We start from the raw sequence: 23,977 nt of genomic DNA, 5'->3' as shown, positions 1-23,977 counted from the left end.
TAGGATCAGACGTAAAGTCAGGATTGCTTCACGTGTTCCCACATTTCTTGTGAAGCCAATTTGATCTTCTCCCAACTCAGTTTCAACTTGTCTTTCCATTTTTCCGTAAATAATACGTGTTTAAATTTTGCAGGCGTGAGATACTAAACTAGTGGTGCGGTAGTTTTCACACTTGTCAGCATCGGTTTTCTTGGGAATAGCTATAACAACATTCTGCCGAAAATCGGATGGCACTTCTCCTGTGTCATACATCTTACACACTAAACGGAACAACCCCTCCATGCTGGGGTCTCCTTAGGCAGTCAGTAAATCTGAGGGTATGTCATCAATTCCCGGTGCATTGTTTGATATTATCGCAACTTTAAGTGAGGATGAATACGAAGACTTGAGAATTTTCAATCTGGGAACTAAATAAACTTTGTTCACTACTTACTTCTTGGATATGTCCACATTCCAGGAGAGACACCTCCAATTGGAGGAGACTTCCTCGGGAACAGTCGAGATTTTCTCGTGAAGACGCAGAGCAAAGTTCTGTGCGAAACGTAAAGAGTTTCACCTTGTTTTCTTGATATGGCAAATGCCCAAGAGCTCATTATAAATTCTATAACATAAATACAGGCTGTACCAATTCGATTAGTAAATTGATTATAAAATTTCATTTAAAATATGTCACTTTTTAACGTTTTCGGTTAATTTTTCTGGATTTTTAAACATTTTAGGTCATCAAAATTCTGGTCTTGGTCATTGCCCTCTATTGATGAGGACGATAATGAAAATGACTGTCGAAATGAGACGAAAAATTTACGAAACCATCACTCGGGAATAATAATCAATAAAGGGAATGGGAGCGGGGTTTAAAGCCTAACTAAGCCTTGAATGCCCTCGTGTTGCAGAATGAACAAACAAACTGACACACCAACATACAAACCAACAAATACCAAGGCGCAACAGTCGTAATGGGCCTTGGCATACCAAGGTACCGCTGCTCTGCCCTAAAGCCTGTAGAGAACCGTGGTCAGCGTAACGAATCCTCTTGGCCGTTATTTTTGGCTTTCTAGACCGAGTCGCTATCTCACCATCAGATAGCTCCTCATGTGTGGTCACACAGGACGATTAGACCTCGGAAAGGCCCCCCAGATTCAGGTAAACATCGCTGATCTGGCCAGGAATCGAACCCGAAGCATCCGGGTAAAATGCGGGTTCGCTACCCCTAGACCATGGGACCGGCAATAATATCGCAAAGACGCAAGAAAGAATGCGATAGATGTCATAAGCACTTCAAAGTTACCAACGATAAAATCAGTTGCCGGACTGAGTGGCTCAGACGGTTGTGGCGCTGGCCTTCTAACCCCAACTTGGTAGGTTCGATCCTCGCTCAGTCCGGTGGTATTTAACGGTACTCAAATACGTCAGCGTCGTGTCAGTAAATTCACTGGCACGTAAAGGAACTACCGCGGGACAAAATTTTAACCGCCTAAAGTAGTTAGTTGAACGTAAACACAATAACATTATTAACAATAACATTATACTGACTTGAGTTTTCTGTCCAATCTCACTCCCCGCTACTGCTGCAGTTCCAAAATCTAACCCATCAACGACGGGGATACATCAGTTAGTAATTTGTAATTTCACACGTTCTAAAATTAAGAACCCTTTATTTTTCACTCGCGCCGTGCATATCTAATACACAGTGAACGATATAGTTTTCTGATTCATTAGCGCTCAATTTGACGACGCCGGCAGCAGTATGTTCTTTGTCTATAAACCGCTCGGTGTCCGCCTATCGGCCACATATCGCACTTCAAATGACGTTGATCAGCCGCCTGGCAGTGTCCAGTTCTGCCTCATTGCCAGAGACCGCTTTTTTTTATTGCTCACGTGCAGAGTTACGGCAAATTGGACGTCAAAATGGGTTGGAACTGAAGGCATTTTTCGTGCCTTCAACCTCGTTCGCGCCCAATTCTCTTCTCTTTATGACTGATAGTTAAGTGATGCGTGGTTTGCGAGAATCAACAGCTTCGAGTACCTGGAAGGCGCTAGAACTAACCAATTTGCTCTCGGTAGAGAAGTGACACTAGAACTGCAGCTGGTTTAACTGTCAAGTGAGGCAGTTCTTTTCCTCAAGTGCACTGGATATTTTGCGAAGAAAGAAAAGTAAAATAAATTTAAAAACAACGCTTAATAATGAATGGAATACATACTAAAAATCAAAGTCACTTCCGTACAGGCCATGAAGGCCCTTGGAGGAGTGGAAGGTAAAGGCTTCCACCAATGTGAACCTCGGCACGTGATGGGGTAGAGTGGTTAGCTCTACGCCTTTGCCCCCAGGAAATAACCTGGTACTCATTTTTTGTGTAGGCTGAGTGAACCTCAGGGCCATATACACCTCCGGAAGTGGAAATCTCGTTTCTTAAATTTTACGACTTCCAGCACGCCTTTACCGCCTCAGCCAGGCAGCCCCCATGGAATACATACTACAAACAGAATAATAATACACAAAAATAAATATAATTAAAAGAAAAAGCAATGCATTACGATGGAAAAAATAACACGATGGGGGACGATGAGACAGGAAATGGTTGGAAGTAGCCGTGGCATTAATTAAGGTACAGCCCCAGCACTTGCGAGGTGTGAAAATGGGAGACCACGGAAAATCACTTTCAGAGCTGCCGACAGTGGGGTTCCAACCCACTATCTCCCGAATGCAAGGTGATAGCTACGTGACTCAAAACAAATTAATTACAATAATAAAGTGTAATCTGGTGAATGAAAATAAGACAATAAATGATAAAAAGAGAAAACCAGGTCACGAGAAAGACTAATATTAACCTGAAAATACGTTCATGGGACAAGATTAAAGTATTATAACAGAAAACGACATTGATACGACAATAAAAGTAATATTAATTAGGCTGTATGAATATATAGGACATTTCAATTTTGAAATTACGTAGTTCTGTAAGTAAAATCCGCCTTAATTTAAAACATTGTTGTTGCTGTTGTTGGGTACTTATGTTTTAACTTCATCATCCCACTACTGCAAGTGATCCTACCCACCGAGATATTTCCCGATTGCGATAAATTTGTTAATAATAATAATAATAATAATAATAATAATAATAATAATAATAATATTTGCTTACGCACTTCCCAATACACAAAATAACACTAACATTCCCGCACAACTCAGTACGCCACTGCAATTCTGTATCTGATGTTAGCATGTCCCCCTGATCTAAACAGTACACCTGCTGATATATCAACACAGTAAGCATATTCTTCCTTTAACTCCCAGAGTGGTGCGAAGATATCAACAATCAAATCTAATCGTGAGATTCCACAGAAAGACAACATCGCAGAAAAAAGTAATATACAACTCGCAAAAAATTCCCCTGTTATGTGCTTCCGGCTCCAGGATTATTCTGAGAGATCACCCTCCCTATGTATTAGAATCAGCTGGAGAGAGAATCTTATTGCATAGGGAGACCGTAAAAAGAAAAGCAGAAGTAGGGGTTGGAATTGAATTCCACAACACACAAATTAAATTCCTGGCACTTAGTCATAAGTTTCCCGGATGTTCCCCTTCACGTCAGGAACAATTCCCAGCTCCATAGCATGCCAGCGAAGACGAAACCAATGTACATACTTAACAAGATTTGAGCCGTCTAGCTCGACTTGGCTGAGTGACAAGGTGTAGGTTCCTCGTGTGCAGCTAATAAGGTTAATAACGTCAGATTCTGCGGCAAAATATTCATGGTACATTGGATGCTATTCGCGTTTGAAATTCTCAGAGAAACGAAGATTTTCTCCGTTCCTTCAGAGCAAACATCTGCACGCTCGTACACTTCCTCATACATGGAAGAGGTAAATATACAATGCCGAATTAAATACCCTTCTAAGATATACCGAGTGAGTTGACTAAGTTGGGTCCGGACTCCACTACTCCTGAATATAGTTAGTCATAATAATATTAATAATAAATATCAGACACTACTAGAAAAGAGGAATGAAAATTTAAGGCCATATTCAAAGAACGGACAACGAAAGACTTACTAAAAATATATTTAATTATGCCTCTTCTCTAAAAGTCAGGAACAATTGGATAATCGAAACTGAAGAAAACGTTCAAGAAATCAGTTTAACAGGTGAAATTATAGGAAGAGGCCTAGCTTTAGAACGTTGGTGAACAAACATGAGTTTTGCTGAAAAATCCAAAATGAGAACCACCACCGCACGGACGGAAGAAAAAACACAGCGAGAGGAAAAAGATATTCTGGGAGGAGAATAAAAGGCAAATTCATCTGCTAAATAAGTTCAATCGCACTCCTTAGTTGGGCACAGCATTGTGAAAAAAATGATAACAAAATTCCTGTGAGCGAGAATACGGGAGATGGTCGGTTTGAATCCCAGTCCGCAGCCCTGAAGATTATTTTCCATGGTTTCCCCCATTTTCACATCCTTTCCCATCCTTCCGTCACCGAAAATCTCTATGTGTTAGTGTGACGTTAAACCAGTAGAGGGCCTCGGCTACTATGGTGTTGACGTCATCCAGGCTGCCTGAGTTTCCTTTACTCCACTAGATGACAGAGAAACTAAGGCTGAGTTTTTAGTTAATTTTGTCGACTAAACACCAAATGTGCCACCAGAGATCTGTATACATCCCGACATCGTACGACATGAAGTGACGAACATACTCTTTCTCACCCTTCAAAAATCTTTTTATCTGAGCCGGCTCTGAATCCACGATCTTGAGATCAAGAGACCGATACTCTACCATTGAAATTTTTAAAATTACAATTTGCTTTCCGTCGCACTGACACAGACACATCTTAAGGCGACGATGGGATAGGAAAGACCTAGGAGTGGAAAGGAAGCGGCCGTGGACTTAATTAAGGTACAGCCCCAGCACTTGGTGTGAAGAAGAGAAACCACGGAAAACCATCTTCAGGGTTGTCGACAGTGGGGTTCGAACCCACTATCTCCCTGAACCAAAGAAACACGTATTAGTAAATAAATCCTTCCAGATACGGCTGGGGTCAGGAAGGGTATCCGACTGTAAAACCGAGCTTAATCCACGTTGTGAAAAAGACTACAAAAGAAAGATATTTCGTTTTACTTCCCACTAATTACTTTTACGGTTTTCGAAAATTTGTCCCACAGGAGTTCTCTTACGATCCAGTAAATCTAACGGAACGAGGAGGGCGTATTTCAGCACTTCAAATACCACTGGATTGAGGCCGCCGACTTAGGCTCAGAAAGTCGGGTGAGCTACTCAGCTCTTTATTCTCGGATATTTGTTTTCAACTAATGATGAATAGGTTCTACCTTCCCAGAACCAAATGAAATACCGAGAATATTTCAAATTTTTTCAACTATCGTAATAAAATAAAAAGACATGGCGCTACAGCCCTGGTGGGCCTTAGCCTATCAAGCAACCGCCACTCAGCCCTTATTCTTGTTTTTCTAGACAGGGTCGCCATGCTACCGTCAGATAAGACCTCAATTGTAATCACGTAGGCTGAATGGACCTCGAACCAATTCAAAGGCCTTGGCAAAAATCCCTGACCTGGTCGAAAACCGTAACCGAGGCCTCCGGGTGAGAGGCAGGCACGCTACCCCTAGACCACGGGGAAAGGAAACCAAAAAAGCAATATTGATTAATAGCCTTCCAAACTTCGATTTGCTCATTTAATCCTCTTAAACACGAAAGCGAACCATCTTTTATGAGAGGGGCAAAAAGCCACACGTTTTTTATTCACTTTGGCATATAGCTTAATCGGCTTTGTTTGAACCACTGAACATAAACATTTACCCTGCATGAGAGCAAATGCCACACGGCGCTCTGGTAATCGATGTTCAACACGCGCAGAAATGGGAAACACATCTTTATGCTCAGTCTTTTAGAGATCAACTGTGACAACAGTCAAGCTAAGATACTATTCGTCTATTTGTAACTAGCTCTATGGCGGTGGTGGTGGTGGTGGTGGTGGTGGTGGTGGTGAATTTTGTTTTAAGAGGAAGCACAACTGGGTAATCATCCTCTCTGGACTAATACAATGGAAAATAAATTTAAAATAAAAAATATTTATTGAACGAAATAATTTTGAAATGAATAACAAAAAATATATTGTATCGAGCCGAAAAGATCACTAACGAATCACAAGGGAACAGAAGTTCCCTGAGTAACAGAACACGTACCCTTGATTAATCCATTGTCACACATAAAGCGAATGACGAGATCAGCAGTAGTCACGTAATCGGCTAGTACAGTATGAGTTCGAGTGTTCCCTGCAGACTCAGGCTCCGTCTTGGGCCAGAGAGATCAGCGCACGCAGAGAGGATGAGGGCCACGGTGAAGTCGGCACCACAAGAACACCCTGGGGGTCTTCCCTCTTTAGGAGATAGGAGTGCGTATATCGTCTATGAGCTGTCCTCAGCCTACACAATACTATGGCCTCTCCCCCACCTCTTATTTTCAAATTAGTCTCCGTCTTTGTCTCTTACCTTCTATGGTCGAGTCTATTATTCTCCTAGATAACCTATCGCCGGGCTGAATGGTCAGACGGTTGAGGCGTTGGCTTTCTGGCCCTAAATTGTCAGGTTCGATCCTGGCTCAGTCTGGTGTTATTTGAAAATTCTCAAATATGACAGTCTCCTGTCGGTAGAATTACTGGCACGTAAAAGAACTCCTGCGGGACTAAATTTCAGCCCGTCGGGTTCTCGCAAAGTCGTAAAAGTAGTTAGTGGGACGTAAAGCCTATATTATTATTATTATTATTATTATTATTATTATTATTATAGATAACCTATCCTCCTCGACACGTCTCACATGACCCCTCCACCCACAGCCGGTCGATACGCACAGCTTCGTCTAGCCTGGCACTGATCTCATCATTGCCAGTACCTTCCTACCATTGTTCCCACATGCTTGTACCATCACGCCTGTTAATTCCGACTTATGAACACCAGAAGTAGAAACAAAAATAATACTCATAGTTTAAAAATGAAGTTCAATCTTCATCATGTAAATCAGCGTGAGTGAGAATTAGACAGTGTCTACGCTATTCTAAACGTTCGTGTTAAACGTCAAGGCAACTTCTTGATTGCACAAACTGAGATTAGATTAAAATGAAGTTAAACTCGTCATCAGTTTACGGTCGTCCGAAATTAGGAGTTAGATTTACGTATATAATTTACCTTCTGCAAGGTTTTCGTGGCTTTGAGAATTACAGCGCAAGACTGCGAACTTGTAAATTTCACGTTGGACTTGTACATCTAATAAGAGAAGGAGAGAGAGAGATAGAGACATTTAAAGCAGGTCCTTGAATGGCCCAGTCCTTTAAGTAGCAAACCCCAAACTACCTAATAGCCTCTTGGAGATTAAATGGCGAGCAGCTGGTCAACAGCCCACGGGCTAATATGTTCATTATTTGGAGGAACTTGGGGAAGTCATTAAGCGTCCGCCACTTTGGCTCTAAGCTCCTTTCAGCATCCATCGAAGCTCTGACACTCATAGTGCAATAAGAAGGCAAGTAATAAACGTAGAGATTATAGGCTACACGTGTTAAGAAGGAAGAAAAACAGCACTGAGCCGGAGCGACACACAGTACACCTACTTATTTTTAATGCCGTAAATAAGACTAATAATCAGATACTTCACACGAGCATTTATCAACGAGATTTCTTACTTAGAAGGACCGCGTCAAAGCGGTGTGCTTGAATTGGTGGTGGTAATTATTGAAGCTTCCTGCTGTCATTTCTTGATGGATACAGTACTTTTGCATCCATCTCTTGGCACAGGCCAGAGTAAAGTGTAGCTTCCACCGAAGTCCCCGTCACCATCCATGGCTGTGACAATATGGAAGTTGCTGGGGTATGGGTAGTGCTGAGTAATGACATTCAGAGCATGACTACTGCATCTGAGTGTTATGAAAGGTGCTGCTCATAGGGTCAGTCGTGCTACAATAGTACTTTCTGACCCAGTGAGGAAAGCAATGGCAAACTACCTCACTCCTCATCTTGCCTAGTACGCCTCATTTTGGTGCTGCCATTGGTTTTTGGGGTTTCCTTATAACCGCATACATAACCTTTGGTGGTGCTATTTGAGGATCCAACCAGCCTCTGGGCTGATGACCTAACACAGACAGACTTATTGAAGACGAAATACAACTAGGCAACCATCCTCTCGTAATTCTAATCCGAAGGGAAAGAAAGAGGCTCAACCTTTCAAGTACTGGCAAACATAATTGGAAGCCATATTACTATATGAGTTGTAATGAAAAATGGAAGGATATATATGGTATTTTGAGGCAGAAACAAGTTCCAGTAGGGACATTCCTGGAATCATTAATGAACAAGTGGAGTATAACTTAAATGTGAGGATATACAGACGGCAAACATATTTAGTCAGCAGTATGTAAAGATAATTTGATATAAGGATAATGTACAGGTAAAGGAGATGACTAATTGTACACACATACTGAAATTAATCTATGATAACACAGATAACTACAAAAATTGAAAAACAGAAACACAGCTGGAATTGATAAGATACGTATACTAAAGGCAGTGGGTTGAGATTTAGTACCATGCACTGGAAAAGATCAAAAGAAATCAGCACGATTTGTTCTGGATGATTTCCGACAAACGAGTTTTACGAATATGTTGCGAACATCGAGCTGGGAAGACTTGGGAGCAAGAAGACTAGGCGGAATGATCCGAGATGTCGATGGAGATATGGCTTGGAATGACAATAGTAGACGAATAAACTTGAGTGGAATTTTTAGAAGTAGGAAAGATCATAATATTTAAAAAAAGTTGGAATTCAAGACGACAAATAGCGGCAAATGTTAGTAGCAAATAGAGTTAGTGACTGGAATCACTTACCAAGGGGGATGTTTATTAAATGTCCAACTTCTTTCAAATCGCCAGCTAGGCGACAGCCCTACATGCAGATCAGTGGTAGTTGATACCATCAGAGTCTGAAGAGAAGAATAATTCACCAAACAAGGTCAAATAGGAAAATTTGAAGTGACAAGCCTAACACATTACAGTATATGGAAACAATGCCAATCTCAGCTAGGGAACCTGTGGTCACCAACCCACTATCCAAAGTTTACAGCCCCTGTGATTTTCATTTTTAGTCGTCTCTTCTTCTGTACAGAGGATACCGTGGATGAATTCTAACACCCCCACCGACAGGGGAATAGGCTTGGTTCACATGGAAGGACGTAGATTCGCTTACCCGTCAGCAATTCGAATAATTTATAACCAATGCTACCATCCTTGAGAGGCGCTTGGGTTCATTTAGTCCAGTCTAACCTAGTCAGCGTTCGATGAGAGACGTGCTGAGTGAGGTGCCGGTAGAGCCGGTGTGAAGTGTGACCGGTGAGTGGAAAAGTAAGACGGGAGGGAAGAGGAAGATGATTGGTGTGGATCAATATCGTGCAGCTATTGGAAGATGGCAGGGGAGATGGAAAAAGGAAACAGTTAGTAATAAAGAAGGTAAAGTGGAAACAAGAATGATGGGCGAGATGATACTGGTGGCAGCGGTGATTATGGTACTGTTAGCCATAGGAGGTGTGGAGGTGAACCCCGGCCCGACTTCCAGTGGCAACATGAGCTGGGAAGACGTGGAGGTCATAAGAAGAGTGGTGAAAGAAGTGGTGGAAGAAGTATGTCCGTTTGAGCAGATTAAAAATATGATGAAAGAACAAATGAAGGAATTTGAACATATGAGGCGTTGGTTACAGGGAAAAACAGACGAGACAATGAACAAAGTGGAAAACGCCGAGAGAGAAATGACATCACTAAAGGCAAAAATAAAGGAGATAGAGGAAGAGGTGGTGAAGCTGAAAGCAGAAATTGAAGACAGCAACCGAGAACGCAGGAAGAAATGCTTATTTATATATGGAGTGCCGGAAGACAAAGGGGAAGACAAAGTGCTGACAACCTACAAAGTTGTGGAAGATATTCAGAAAATGATGAAAATTAACTTTAGTGAAGTTGATATTGATGATGTGGAAAGGATAGTTAAAAAACGGGGTGATAGGCCGATAAAACTGAAGTTGTTTTCCACCCTGATGGCGGAAGTAGTGATAAGAAGCGCAGATAATATACGTAGCACAAAAATTTGGATTAAAAGAGACATGGGCTCATTTAGCCTACAACTCGAATGGATTCCACGGAACAAAGGCCGCCGGGTGAAGGGTTAGCCAGTCAAGCCAACTCAGCGCCGAAAAGCAAGGAAGATGGTTCATGTGTAGTTTTACGTGGTGATAGCCATGGAACCTTCTGTGTGTATTTAGCTGTGAAATTAATATTTGAACAGGCCCTTCACGGGCTGTAGAGCCATGGGGTGTGGTTTGGTTCTCTCTCTATCAACATAAAAGTATTTAAAAAAAGCACATCTGCGTTCAAGGAGGGTTTACACAGCTAGACGTAAGAGAAGGCCACTTGGCCTTAACCATATCAAGATGAATAACTACATAAATCTATCAGTACATTTATAAAACGAGGGACCCCGTATGTATCTGTGCATTTGTGCGGGATAATATTGAGATCAACCGGACAGGCTGTGATGCCGTATACACCGTTCTATAGAGCATTTATCAAGGAAGTGTTTGGTAGCTGAGCAGTGGCGATTGTAGTGAAGGAAGTCTTAGTTTTCTAAAACGTCATCGATAGGTCCAATGCATGTGTGCAAGAATTGCTGAGTAAATACAACCCTAAAAAATAGTCTGCGACGGTGCAAACCAAACATACGAAACTGCAGAAAGTTGGTAACAGTTTGCAGTAAATAAACTAACCTTAAAGTTATCGAACATATTTTGAGATTAATAACGTAATATTCATGCAAACTAATTGCTTCTTCACGTCAATATTTTATGGCAATTTTTTTTAAATCACACCGACTCTGTTAGGTCTTTTGGCAGGCTAGATATAGGCTAGGACTGGGAAGGAAGCGGCTGTGGGTTTATTTAAGGTACAGCCCCAGAATTTACCTACTGTAAAAATGGGAAACCAGGAAAATCAATCTTCGCATCTTTACGGCTGCCGACGATGGAGTTCAAACCCACTGTCTCTTGAATAGAAGATCACAGCTAACGTAACTCGAACCGCACAGTCAGCTCGTGTGGTCACCCATCATCATCATCATCATCATCATCATCATCATCATCATCATCATCATATTTTAAAAGTTAAGGCTTGTCGTGGCAGCCATAGATGTCAATCTTGGGCCTGTCTTTTCAACTCGGCGTAGGTCTTGCAGTTCATGCTCAGAAGCATAAGACACGCTGGGCCGTCCTCTTCCTCTTTTCCCGACAATTTTTTGTTCAATGATGTTACAAAGGAACTTCTCATGCCACAGAATGTGATCAATAAATATTATGTCCCGTTTTTCAGTATCAGTTAACAGACGCCGTTTTCCTCCTATCTCTCTAAGAACTTCGGTATTGCTCTTTCATTTCAGTCCAACTTATCCTCTGCATTCTCCTCCAGTTCCACATTTCAAATGCCTCTTTTCTTTTCTTCTCCTACTCTCCTAATATCCAGCTTTTGCAAGCGTACAGAAGCACACCCCATACAAAAGGTTTTCACAAAGGCCTTCCGAGTTTGAATATCTATATGTTTGTTGGCCAGCAGATGCTTCTGGAAAGCTCTCTTTGCCACTGCTGTCCTTTCTGTGACTTCTAATTATCCCTCGTGATTAGGGGACCTAGGTAGCATTTTTTTTTTTTTTTTTTGCTAGTTGCTTTACGTCGCACCGACACAGATACGTCTTATAGCGACGATGGGACAGGAAAGGGCTAGGAGTGGGAAGGAAGCGGCCGTGGCCTTAATTACGGTACAGCCTCAGCATTTGCCTGGTGTCAAAATGGGAAACCACGGAAAACCATTTTCAGGGCTGCCGACAGTGGGGTTCGAACCTACTATCTCCCGAATACGGGATACTGGCCGCACTTAAGCGACTGCAGCTATCAAGCTCGGTGCAAAACTGCTTCACGCGTTCAATTTTATCAGGGCCAATTTTGATGTGTGTTATATAATGTTATAAGATTATAAATACCCATTCCAGTATACAATCTGCATGATTGGTTTAGGAGTGAAGTTTAAACATCGCCTGGGGAGAAAGAAACGAGCTAATAGGCAGGCGGCCGGAAAGGTCTAAGAAAAACAACTAATGACGTCTACAAGGAAATTTTATAAGGTTGGTTGCTATAAATACAAAAATTTTCTCGTGCGAAGCGGGGCGTGTCAATAGTCAATCAATTAAAGAAAACGCGACCCAGTAGCCAGGTTATCACGACTTGTCTACTACTCCCTCATTCCCAAGATCTTGAGCTGAGCGGAGAGCAGATCGATGAGTCCCACGGCAGTTGAAGTTTAGCAATCACTCAAAACATCGGGGAACGTCCCACGAGTCATAATGGACAATTCTGGAATGGCCAAAACTTAAATAAAGGCAAAAGTTAGGCCATCACTCATGCATACGACAGAACGAAAAAGAAATGCCAAGGGTGTTATGGAGCTGTACCATAAAAATGCACCAAAATTTAGTAAGGTAGCTGTCGAGCATGGCAGTGGCCATGTGCCAAAAATGATATTATTATTTAGATTTTTTGGTGCTATTAAATTGTTAGTGGTGATGATTGTAATTTTAAGGGGCCTATCGATATCCACTCACTTGTCTTCTCGATCTTCATGCATGGACGCGAGGCTTGGAGGGTAAAACCTAAAGATAATAATAATAATAATAATAATAATAATAATAATAATAATAATAATAATAATAATAATAATAATAATAATAATAATAATAATAATAATGGCTTTACGTCGCACTAACTACTTTCACGGTTTTCGGAAACGCTGAGGTGCCGGAATTTAGTTCCGCAGGAGTTTTTTCGTACCAGTAAATCTACCGACACGAGGCTGACGTATTTGAGCACTTTCAAATACCATCGGACTGAGCCAGGATCGAACCTGCCCAGTTGGGGTCAGAAGGCCGGCGCCTCAACCGTCCGAGCACTCAGCCCGGCAAAATATAAAGAAAAACACCGAATCAATGAAATCTAAAAATAGAAATCGAATCAACGCCTTCGAACTGTGGTGCTGGAGAAGAATGTTGCGAATACCATGGGCCGCCGGGAGAACAAATGATTCTGTCATTCAGGAAGTTCGAATTCAAGACAGTCATTTTTTTTTGTTTTTTCTCTTTGCTTTACGTCGCACCGACACAGATAGGTCTTATTGCGACGATGGGATAGGAGAGGCCTAGGAAATGGAAGGAAGTGACCGTGGCCTTAATTAAGGCACAGCCCCGGGATTTGCCTGGTGTGAAAATGGGAAACCACGGAAAACCATATTCAGGGCTGCCAACAAAGGGGCTCGAACCCACTATCTCCCGACTACTGGATACTGGCCGCACTTAAGCGACTGCAGCTATCGAGCTCGGTAAGACAGTCAATGGCAAGTTGTATACCAGAGAATCCTTCAATTCTTTGGCCACATTACGAGGAGAAAGGACAACAACTTGGAAGAACTAATTGTCCATGGTAAATTTTATGGCTTAAGTTGAAGAGGACGGATCGCAAAAAGATGGATTGATCAAATCAGAGAGATCACTAACTTATGGAGAACTACTGTCGCAGAAGACGCAAGATCGCACAGAATGCCATCAACTTATGGGAAAAGCAACAAAGTTCTTGGATCACGACACTCAGTCATGAGTGTAACAACTAGAGAGAAAGAGAGAAAGAGAGAGAGAAATCCATCCTGACTTCAATTAACATAGGAGAGCACAAGGTTCTGGGTCGCTCGAAGAACGAAGATATCGTCAAGAAAAAGGACAGGAAATGAATGGGGAATATAAAAATCTCCGTAGCCTTTAGAAATGTAAAGGTTTCGAAGTATGAAGAGAACAAGAGTTGTCCAAGGGAGGTCGAACACAAAAAATAACAACTGGGCGATCTGGCTGCGTGGTTCGCGCCACGTACCTGTCAGCTTGCATCCGGGAGATGGTGGGTTGGAACACCACTTCTGACAAACTTTAAGATCATTTTCCATGGTATCCCATTGTCACACCAGGCAAATGATGGGAGACTTCCAAAATCTGAGTCATTTCCCATCATTGCGATGCTGAAAGTCTTCCCTGCGTTCGTGTGAGCAATGTTAGACTCCCTACAAAAGTTGTGAGTCCCTGAGAGATGTCATATTCATATTTGTGGATGTTGATAGCAGAAAGATGGCAGGACTATAGAAAAAATAGCACAGACAAACCGAGTACAGACTGAAGTGGTACGGCCACTCAATTTTGTCTAAGGTGAATGCACCAATAAACAGAGTATGGTCTGAAGAATTCCAGGATGCCAAATCTAGGGGCAGGCAAAGGATCAGAAGGTGAGACGTCTAAATGACACGTTTACTAAGTAAAGAAGACCTCACAGATACGGACAAGATGAAAGTGAACGGTCGTGAGAAGAAGAAAAACAACGAAGAAGAGGAAGAATACGTTCATATGTGTTCATATACGGTGCATGTTAAAGAATAAATTGGCGGGTACTGAGTCAGCTATGTTCTAGTATTCAATGACAATAGCCTATACTTGACGTAATAACAATGAAATAAAAGTGTTTAAAATTAATCGGAACACACAAAATTAACAAGGTGAAAGGATCATTTTTTTTTACAGCTATTTCCCTAACCGGCTCCATGGCTAAATGGTAAGCGTGCTGGCCTTCGGTCCAGGGATCCCGGGATCGATTCCCGGGTGGGTCAGGGGTTTTAACCTTCATTGGTTAGTTACAAAAGTTTGGGGACTGCGTGTGTGTGCAGTTTCCAACATTAGAATTCATCACAGGTAAGGCCCCATCCTCATAGACGCGCAGGTCGCCTACAGGACGTTTGCTCGAAAGACCTGCATCAGGCCTCTTCGGAGGCCACACGCCATTATTATTATTATTATTATTATTATTATTATTATTATCATCATCATCATCATCATTATTCCTAACATGAAAAGTAATCAGCAAAAAATGTAAGCCCCAAGTATAAGCGTTACCAAACACAGGCTTCTTGCCAATAAAATGGTGCCCTTGTAAGCTTTTAAATTATAACAATCGCTTCAAATTGTACTAAACGCTGATTTTCATTTTTTACACAAAACAAAATTAAGAAAGTTTACTGTCAAACTGTGAATTCAACAAACGTTGATTCAGATTTTTCCGTACGACAGACAGTCTGCTGAGTTCTGTGTCTAGAAGGATATAGGGCCCAGTACTATAAAAATCTGATAAACGTGAATTCAAAGTCACTATCAACCAAATTATGAGATACGCTGTGAAAACTGAAGCATTAAAATCTATAACTCTATGCCTCAGTCGTAGAAAACTTAGTACATTACATCTGGATTATATAGCCTTACTTCAATCTCTATCAACTCGTACATCCTTAGTCAGCACCTCACGACTTAGGAGAACCATTAGTTGGCCCAGTCAGCGCAGCTGCACGAACTGCATAATGTGGATGGTTTTCGGGAGAGCATTTCTCAAGCAGCCGACGAAGGAAATAATGATGGTGTCTCGACACAGTCCGTCATAGTTAGAACTGAGATGCAAGCATTAAGACACAAAGGAGAGACATCGAACACTTGCTCCGTTACGTAACTTTGCGACACAACATAATAATTAAATAGACTCGGCGAAAGTCAGGTAAACAGACCTCCAGATAAGTTAAATATGAATTTAAAAATGTTGACGTTTCAATTAAAATTAATGATCTTAGTTCGCATCCGATAATTCGAGAATCTACCAGTGATAAATAACCCGTACCTTATATACACCTGTAAACGTGCTATTCAAACGAGGATAAACTGGTCTCGTATCAAATAAACACATATGACACATTGCCGGCTCCATGGCTAAATGGTTAGCGTGCTGGTCTTTGGTCACAGGGGTCCCGGGTTCGATTCCCAGCAGGGTCGGGAATTTTAATCATAATTGGTTAATTTCGCTGGCACGGGAGCCGGGTGTATGTGTCGTCTTCATCATCATTTCATCCTCATCACGACGCGCAAAGTTGCCTACGGGAGTCAAATCAAAAGACCTGCATCTGGCGAGCCGAACTTGTCCTCGGACACTCCCGGCACTAAAAGCCATACGCCATTTCATTTCATATGAAACATCCACTGGAAGAAACAAAACAAGAAATACACTAGTTAATTTTATGAAATTAAATTAATTCGCCATTTACTCAGCACAGCGATTATTTCATTTATCCATCGTATGGCTTTTAGTGCCCAAGCACACGTTCGACTCGCCTGGTGCAGGTATTGACGGCCACGGGCGACCTGCACGTCTTGATGTAGGGGGGAATGATGATGATTATGATGATGTAAGGAGAAGGTGAAACCCGATGTCGGCACGTAGCATACTCCTGTCAAATACCACTAAGGGGTCTTCTCAAGTCTCAACGTCCCTATCTGACGGACGAATCACTATCACTATCAACAGCACCATATGCTCCCATTCCACATGAACATTGCGGAGAGGTATGGAATTGAATCCAGGATTTGCGCAAGCAATGTAGTGATTACAAAATATATACCAGCATCTCTCCTACCCCGGCAGCCAATATTCTCATGGTGATATCCATTTTTCTCCACAACGGGATTCGAATGGGCAAACCACGGTGTCGGACCATACGGGCATAACGCCTTAATTATTATGATCACATCAGCAGGTATTAATGAAATAAATACAGTATATATAATAAGTGAACTGGTTTATAGTTAAGTCAGTTACATAAAATAATCTTTTGAATACAAAGTTAAAGCTTATCTAATTACCCAACACGTACAAACAGTACATGGGTGAACTTGCGGCGTTTAAGTACGGGGCACGGGAAGCCTTAAAAACGTAAAGTTCACTTCAAATACACCTGTATCTAGCACGTGGATCACACAGCTATCAGCTGGCATTCCAGAGATAGTAGGTTCGAAACCCACTGTCGGCAGTTCTAAAGCTGGGTTTTCCATGATTTACTATTTTTACACCAGACAAAAGCTGGGGCTGTACCATAATTAAGGCCACGGTCGCTCTCCTTCCCACTCCTAGCTCTTTCCTATTTCATCGTCGCCATAAGATCTCTGTGTCGGTGCGACTTAAAGCAAATTGTTCATATATATATCCCTGTACTTAAGATAAGCAATTCTGAAATCCGAAGTCTACCGCACAACCATCGAACCGGTGGCTTTTCACTCAGTCCTGGCTTCACTCAGCCTACACGAGGTTAATTCTTGGAAGCAAAGACGGCGAGGCAAAGAGACACTACGCTATCTCATTCGTAGCTGGCGTTAGGAATAGTGCAAGTTTCTACATTTCACTCCCCCAAGGTCTCTCAAGGCCTGTACGGAGATAGTATTTTTGTACATAAGACATACATTATATGTTAATTGTGTAGTAGCTCAACAAATGAATGAGCGCATGGTGTTGAATTAGTTCATCGCACGAATACTTTACTCGAAAAAATAATTAACCTCCAGATATAATGTTTATTGTGGATATCCACAGGGTCTGTATCTAGATGGGATGTGAATTATACTTTGGTAATAACTAAAATTAAATATTAAATGCGAGAAAAATTCAACACCATCCGCTCATTGTTTTTTTGAGCGACCAAACATGCAACATTGCAACGACTCAAACGTCACATATTAAATGCCGTTAACTTTCCTTGAGCAAGCTGAGGGATGTTCTTGTCACGATTAAATACACTACAGCACTGCTATTTTCTGCTCGTGTATTTGTGGCGTGTCTCACGTCATTTCAACAGTTGACAGATGGGTGCGAAGACAGGTCCTGGCAGCTTCCTCGTCTGACTGCATGGTGCGCTGACGCAGATGCGCAATACGTTGTGACACCGGTGGAACAATCCGGTACCTTACTACCTATGATGAAGTTTCCAACATTCCCTTCTTAAAATTTCCTAGACAGTCTCTTATGGTCAACTCGAATGTTTCTTCACCGATCTAAACGACAATGAGTTCGTATGGCAAAAGGAGTGTTAATTGAAGACTTCACGAGAATTTTCAGTTCAGAACTTTCCTTGTCAAATCGCTTGCAATACTTGACAAGTCCTGAGAAGTATTCAAAAGTCTCGAAAGCGAATTAGAACGTGTTCTAATAGATCAAAGACTTAGCAAGTCTTTGACAGGATTGACCAATGGAATTCGAGTATTAACGGTGCGCGCTAAGCCGCTAGGCATGCTGGGATTGCCAGGAATAAAACAACAAAAATTGCTTCTTCTTCATGGCCGAAATATGTTGTGTACGTGTATGAATTGCTAAGTATAAGCCATATGCCTGCTTATATTCAGCTGACTCCGTAGAGTACCACAATAAAATGGCAGAGTACGAGGAGACCGCAAGAGAAATATCTCAAGGAAGTGGACACCTTTTATGTTTATCACCGTACTACCTATAAGTAAAAACTATCAGCAACGATCGATTTATGATCATCGCATATTATTATTATTATTATTATTATTATTATTATTATTATTATTATTATTATTATTATTATGCAGCCCCTAATATGTTTTCATGTAATACGATATGAATTTTCGTTGCAATCCCATTATTTTTATTCAGTTCATGTATGTATGTATGTATGTATGTATGTATGTATGTATGTATGTATGTATGTATGTATGTATGTATGTATGTATGTATGTTTAGTCCTGAGCCCGAAGGCTGGTTGGATCCTCGACAGCTCCTCCATCAGCTGTCATAGATGGCCTAGACATCATTGAAGAGGCGTAATAGGGAAATGTGGAGTGAGGTAGTTTCCCATTGCTTTCCTCACCGAACCAGGAGTTGAGATTACCTATCAGTCTGCCAAGCCCACTGAAATGCATGCACCAACTGACCCTATGAGCAACATTTTCACACCATTCATAGCAGGGACTGGCTGCATAAGGAAAGGGATTACTAGCATCACCCATACTTCAGTCATTTTCATTTTGTCAAAGCCAAGGATAAAGCTGAGACAGATCAAGGGGAGTAACAAAATTGCTTTAGCCCATACCAGAAGACATAGTGCACTGTAAACACTACGTCCTACCAGCAATGCAATATAACATATCCTCTGCAAATGATGTTATGGCAGTAAATACGTTTTAAAAAGTACGTTGAAGGTAACCACAATAATAATTTCCCCATGTAAATTATGGTTTATTGCAAGTTTCTCTTCCTTTTAAGAATATATCCCACTGCTAGTTCGAGAACCACAACCGCTGCTTGCCTTTCCTCCATGCTTAAACAAAATGCTATCAAACATTGCCACATATTTTCAAATCTTGTCAAACCTTCAGCAATGTTGACCAATCTTCGACAAGATTTGACAATTTTTCTTGTGAAGTATTCAACTGAAAGAATAATTTTATGGTGTACAACAGGCGTTACACTGCACGCCTTTTAAGACCAGTCCCTTCCTTCTGTGGGCGTCCTCATTCTTCGAGACGTCGAGTAGTTGTGATTATTGCTTTGAGTAGAGCTGAGCACAATCCTCTCTTAACAATAATCAGAGAGGAGAAAAGATTACGTCTGACCCTTCGAAATATGAAGATATCAGCAAAAGAAAGGGAAGGGCCACAAAGGGCGTGAAAATTAAAGACTCCCTAAGCCTCTTAAACCTAATACCGTCGGAGTCGGAAAAGAACAAGAGTTGACCAAGGGAGGTCGGATAGGAAATATGATAGTTGTGAGACGGGCACAATTAAATGCACGCAATGCCTGACTCAGTTAGGGCTCCAAAGAAATCCTTCGTTTCCCTTGTAGCCGTCTCTTACAAAAGGCCCTCACCCACAGATGCATTCGAAATTTCAGGAGCCATCCTTCCATGGATGGATGTTCACAGGGGCTCAGTGATACGGTGTCAGAATCTAGATCCAAACATCAACGATTCATATCCGGCAGAGATCGTCGGAGTTTTGAAAGGTGGAAAAGAAAGTCAGCTCCATGTAGTACGGTGTCGGCTTGTAAAATAAATGTTCGAGATACGTATTTCTGTGTTACGAATATTGTAAAATCATAACTGCCTGTTTCACTTGTAGTGTTGCAATTTTCCTTTCCGAACATCACTTCATTTCCACTAAAAATAATACTAATAATCGTACGGCATCTGCTACCGTATGTAGACGTTTCAATTTGACGCCATTTGGCTGTCTGCTCGTTAATTTCGACGTTTCGTTTTACTATAGGCCTACTAGATGGCAGACCGAGTAAACCGAAACTCTCTTGGGCGTCTATGGATATGAGATTTAATGAATTTTGTCGGCTAAACACCAAATGTGTGACCAGAGACCTTTTACATGCCGACATCGTACGACATGGAGTGTCGAATGGACTTTTATCCGCCCTTCAAAAATCCGACTACCTCTGCCGGGTTTGAACCCGCTATCTTGAGATCCGGAGGACGACACTCTACCACTGATACACAGAGGCAGCTATTTTATTTCCACTTAAAGAGAGGCACTGAAGAAAAGTATCGTTATTTTAAAAATCAGATTCCATCGCAAAAATATGAAAACCAATGGCGCAACTGCCCCGAAGACGATGGCCTACGAAACAACTGCTGCTTAGCATGAAGGCCAGCTGATTACAAGGTGAGTGGAGCTCGAACCAGCCCTCAGATGCAGGTAAAATCCCTGTCGTGGCCGGAAATCAAACCCGGGGCCTTCGGGTAAGAGACACGCACGCTACCCGTACATCATAAAAATAAAGGGTACGTAAGTAGAAATTAAAGGGAAGTAGACAAGCGTGAAAAGTTTGAGAAGCACAATGAAATGCAATGACAAAATTGACACGCAGGCAGCATAAATAGCATCTAATCAACCATCACATTTTGAATGGGAAGCATAATAATATGTGCAGCATACGAAATCCTGCTGCTGCAAACAGTTCCTGTAGTTCATTCACCACATCTCCAATAATTTAGTTTCCTAATTTTGTGTCAAGGACGAATAATTAAAACACTGATTAAAACTATAACCCTAACATACTCATGTACAACAGGGTTCAAACTGTTAAGTTATTCAATAAACAATATATTCAGCTTCGAAAAGTTGTTGTCAAAGTTACGTTTGAGCAGTTTAATAATCGCTGAACGTAAGTTCCTTCGCCAGATATTCCATAAAAGGTGCAACTGTGTTATAAATTATTTCAGAGAGAGAGATAGAGAGAGAGAGAAAAGGAAAGATACAAATTCACCGCGGAATGGAGCAAGAAGCAATACTTGACTGCAAGTATTAAGTGGTATTTACACATCCGTCCGTAAATAAGCCGATTTAAAATACAGGCAATTAAGTGGCAGGATTAAAGTCTCCCGACGAAGTACGTGTCTACTTAGTAGAGGGATGAGTCAAATTACAAGGGGACCGCACCCGTTAATTTAGATGTCTTCAGCAATATATCACAACTAATTAGCTGGTAATACAATACCTGAGTAGAACATCCAGTGGTATCTATCAAGGATATAAAACTGGGCAAGAAGATACAAGTTGCTTTAAGTCGCATCGACACAGATAGCTCTTATGGCGACGATGGGATAGGAAAGGGCGAAGAGTGGGAAGGAAGCTATTTGTTTTACGTCGCACCGACACAGATATGTCTTATGGAGACCATGGGATAGGAAAGCTCTAGGAAGTGCAAGGAAGCAGCCGTGGCCTTAATTAAGGTACAGCCCCGGCATTTGCCTGGTGTGAAAATGGGAAACCACGGAAAACCATATTCAGGGCTGCCGACAATGGGGCTCGAACCCACTGTCTAGCGAATTCTGATTACTAGACGCGCTTAAGCGACTGGAACTATCCAGCTCGGTACCAAGAAGTTACCAAAGCTCCTAAAACAACATAGAATTTATTGAATATGAGTGCCCAATCTACAAGTTAGAACTAGAACCTCAAGACATAACCTAACACTGCATTCTACAAATAAGGCTACCGTTTCGAAGATTCCCCTGAACATTCACAGCAAAATTAAATCTCGTAGAGAATTAATGTAAAACGTTTCTTTCTTAAGTTACGTCCCATGTCACAAAATGATATTCGGTTTAAGGTCCATTGTATTTTATGTACAATTTATTTCAAGAAAAGTTACAATTTTGAGAAGTACAAAAGGCTTAAGTTCATGCTGTATCCAGTAAAAGCACATGTGGTTTCAATGTACGTAACTTACACAATGCATCTAGATTATTTCAATTAATCTTGATATTTATTAACATGGAAAGCAACTCCCGTCAATTAACAGACATGAATAATAGTCTATTGTATATTGTACATTTAGTAGCAGACACCGTTGTCTAATTAGAACGGGAACACTTCAATGGAAATTCCTTTATTGGTTAATTATATATCCTTACATCTATAATGTCCGTCTTCTTGGCCAATGGTCAACGTAGTCTTCGGTTCAGGACCCGGCTGGGTTCAGGATTTTAATCTTAAACAGTTAAATTCCTTGGTTCAGGGTAGTGGGGTGTTTGTACTGTCCCAAACCTCTCTGCGCCTATTACACTACACACAAGACTATCCTGCACCACAATAACACGTAGTTTCCTCGGCGGAAGGAATGCCTTACCAGGGCTGCACCTGGCTAGCAATAGCCACATGAAATTATTATTATTATTATTATTATTATTATTATTATTATTATTATTATTATTATTATTATTATTATTATTTAATTTATTCCTTGCAACAGGATTTTCATCCCAATTACGGCAGCATTCGTTTTGTGATATAAAGTGAATTTACAAATAATTATGATGATTTTGATGATGTTAGTTGTTAGGGGTCTAACAGCTAGGTAATCGGCCCGTAATAGAACGAGGTGAACGAAACGAAAATTAAAACTTCAAAACGTATCCACCGACTAGAAAATGATAGTGAAACAAAACAATCAGCGGGTCCAATTCACAAAGCCTTATTACTTGGATGATACTCATTATCTGAAGGGATCCAAAATCCAGGTCGCTGGAACCTCATAATGGTACTAATCACTCGTAAAGCAGAACTATTGTGGCCCTCGTATAGTGGTACTAATCACAGGTAACGTAGACTCATGGTGTTTCTCATATGATGCTACTAACCTCAGGTAATTTAGACCCATGGTATCTCAAACACAATGGCACCACTCGCAGGTAACACAAACCCATGGTGTTTCGCACATAAGGGTACTACTCACAAGCAACGCAGACCCGTAGTGTTCCTCACATAATTGGACTATCACGGGCGCCGGTATTCTCGTGGTGTTAAGTCACTTAAAAGAACTAATCACAGGCCACGTACACTCGTGGTGTTGCTCACATAGTGGTACTAATCACAGGCAATGTAGACCCACGGTGTAATCACACATTATGACAACGCCCACAGGCGACAAAAACGCATGGTATTCCTCACAATACTACTACTCTCATGCAACGCAGACCCACGGTTTTAATCACACAGTGGTACTAATCACGGGTGCCAGCCAAAACCGTGGTATTTCTCACATAGTGTAAATAATCACAGGCAACGTAGACCCATGGTGTTTCTCATAAAGTTGTACTACTCATAGGTAACTCAGGCCTATTCTGAACACAGTGGAACCGACCGGTGGAATACACACGATGATCATTACCACAAACAACGCCCAAACCAGTAGTGTTTCTTGCATAATGGTACTGCTCCTATGTAATGCAGACCCTTGGTTTTCCTCGCGAGGTGCTCCTAGTCGCAAGTAACGTCGACCCATCGTGTCCCGCATGTAAAAGTACTCATCACAAGTATTCTCATGGTTCTAATTTCATCATACCTTGGTTGCCCCTTTTAGTTGCCTCTTACGACAGGCAGGGGATACCGTGGGTGTATTTTTTGTCTGCGTCCCCCACCCACAGGGGGTACAAATAATTATTACTTAATATTACCTAGCCTAACTTA

General features: G+C 41.4%; 1 protein-coding gene across 1 annotated transcript in view; it reads right to left on the bottom strand.

Moving 5' to 3' along the window:
• Positions 1-23,214, bottom strand: part of Pgant2 (polypeptide N-acetylgalactosaminyltransferase 2) — a 463,080-nt gene extending 439,866 nt beyond the window's left edge. The window contains exon 1 of the mRNA XM_067153354.2: positions 23,149-23,214. Coding sequence (XP_067009455.2) covers positions 23,149-23,214 — 66 coding nt within the window. The remainder of the gene's footprint in view (positions 1-23,148) is intronic.
• Between the last annotated feature and the right edge of the window lie 763 nt (positions 23,215-23,977).

This window comes from Anabrus simplex, chromosome 9 (assembly GCF_040414725.1).
Source record: "Anabrus simplex isolate iqAnaSimp1 chromosome 9, ASM4041472v1, whole genome shotgun sequence".
NCBI lineage: Eukaryota > Metazoa > Arthropoda > Insecta > Orthoptera > Tettigoniidae > Anabrus > Anabrus simplex.
Note: the sequence above shows the minus strand (reverse complement) of the source record. Positions and strands in the feature narration are given on the sequence as shown.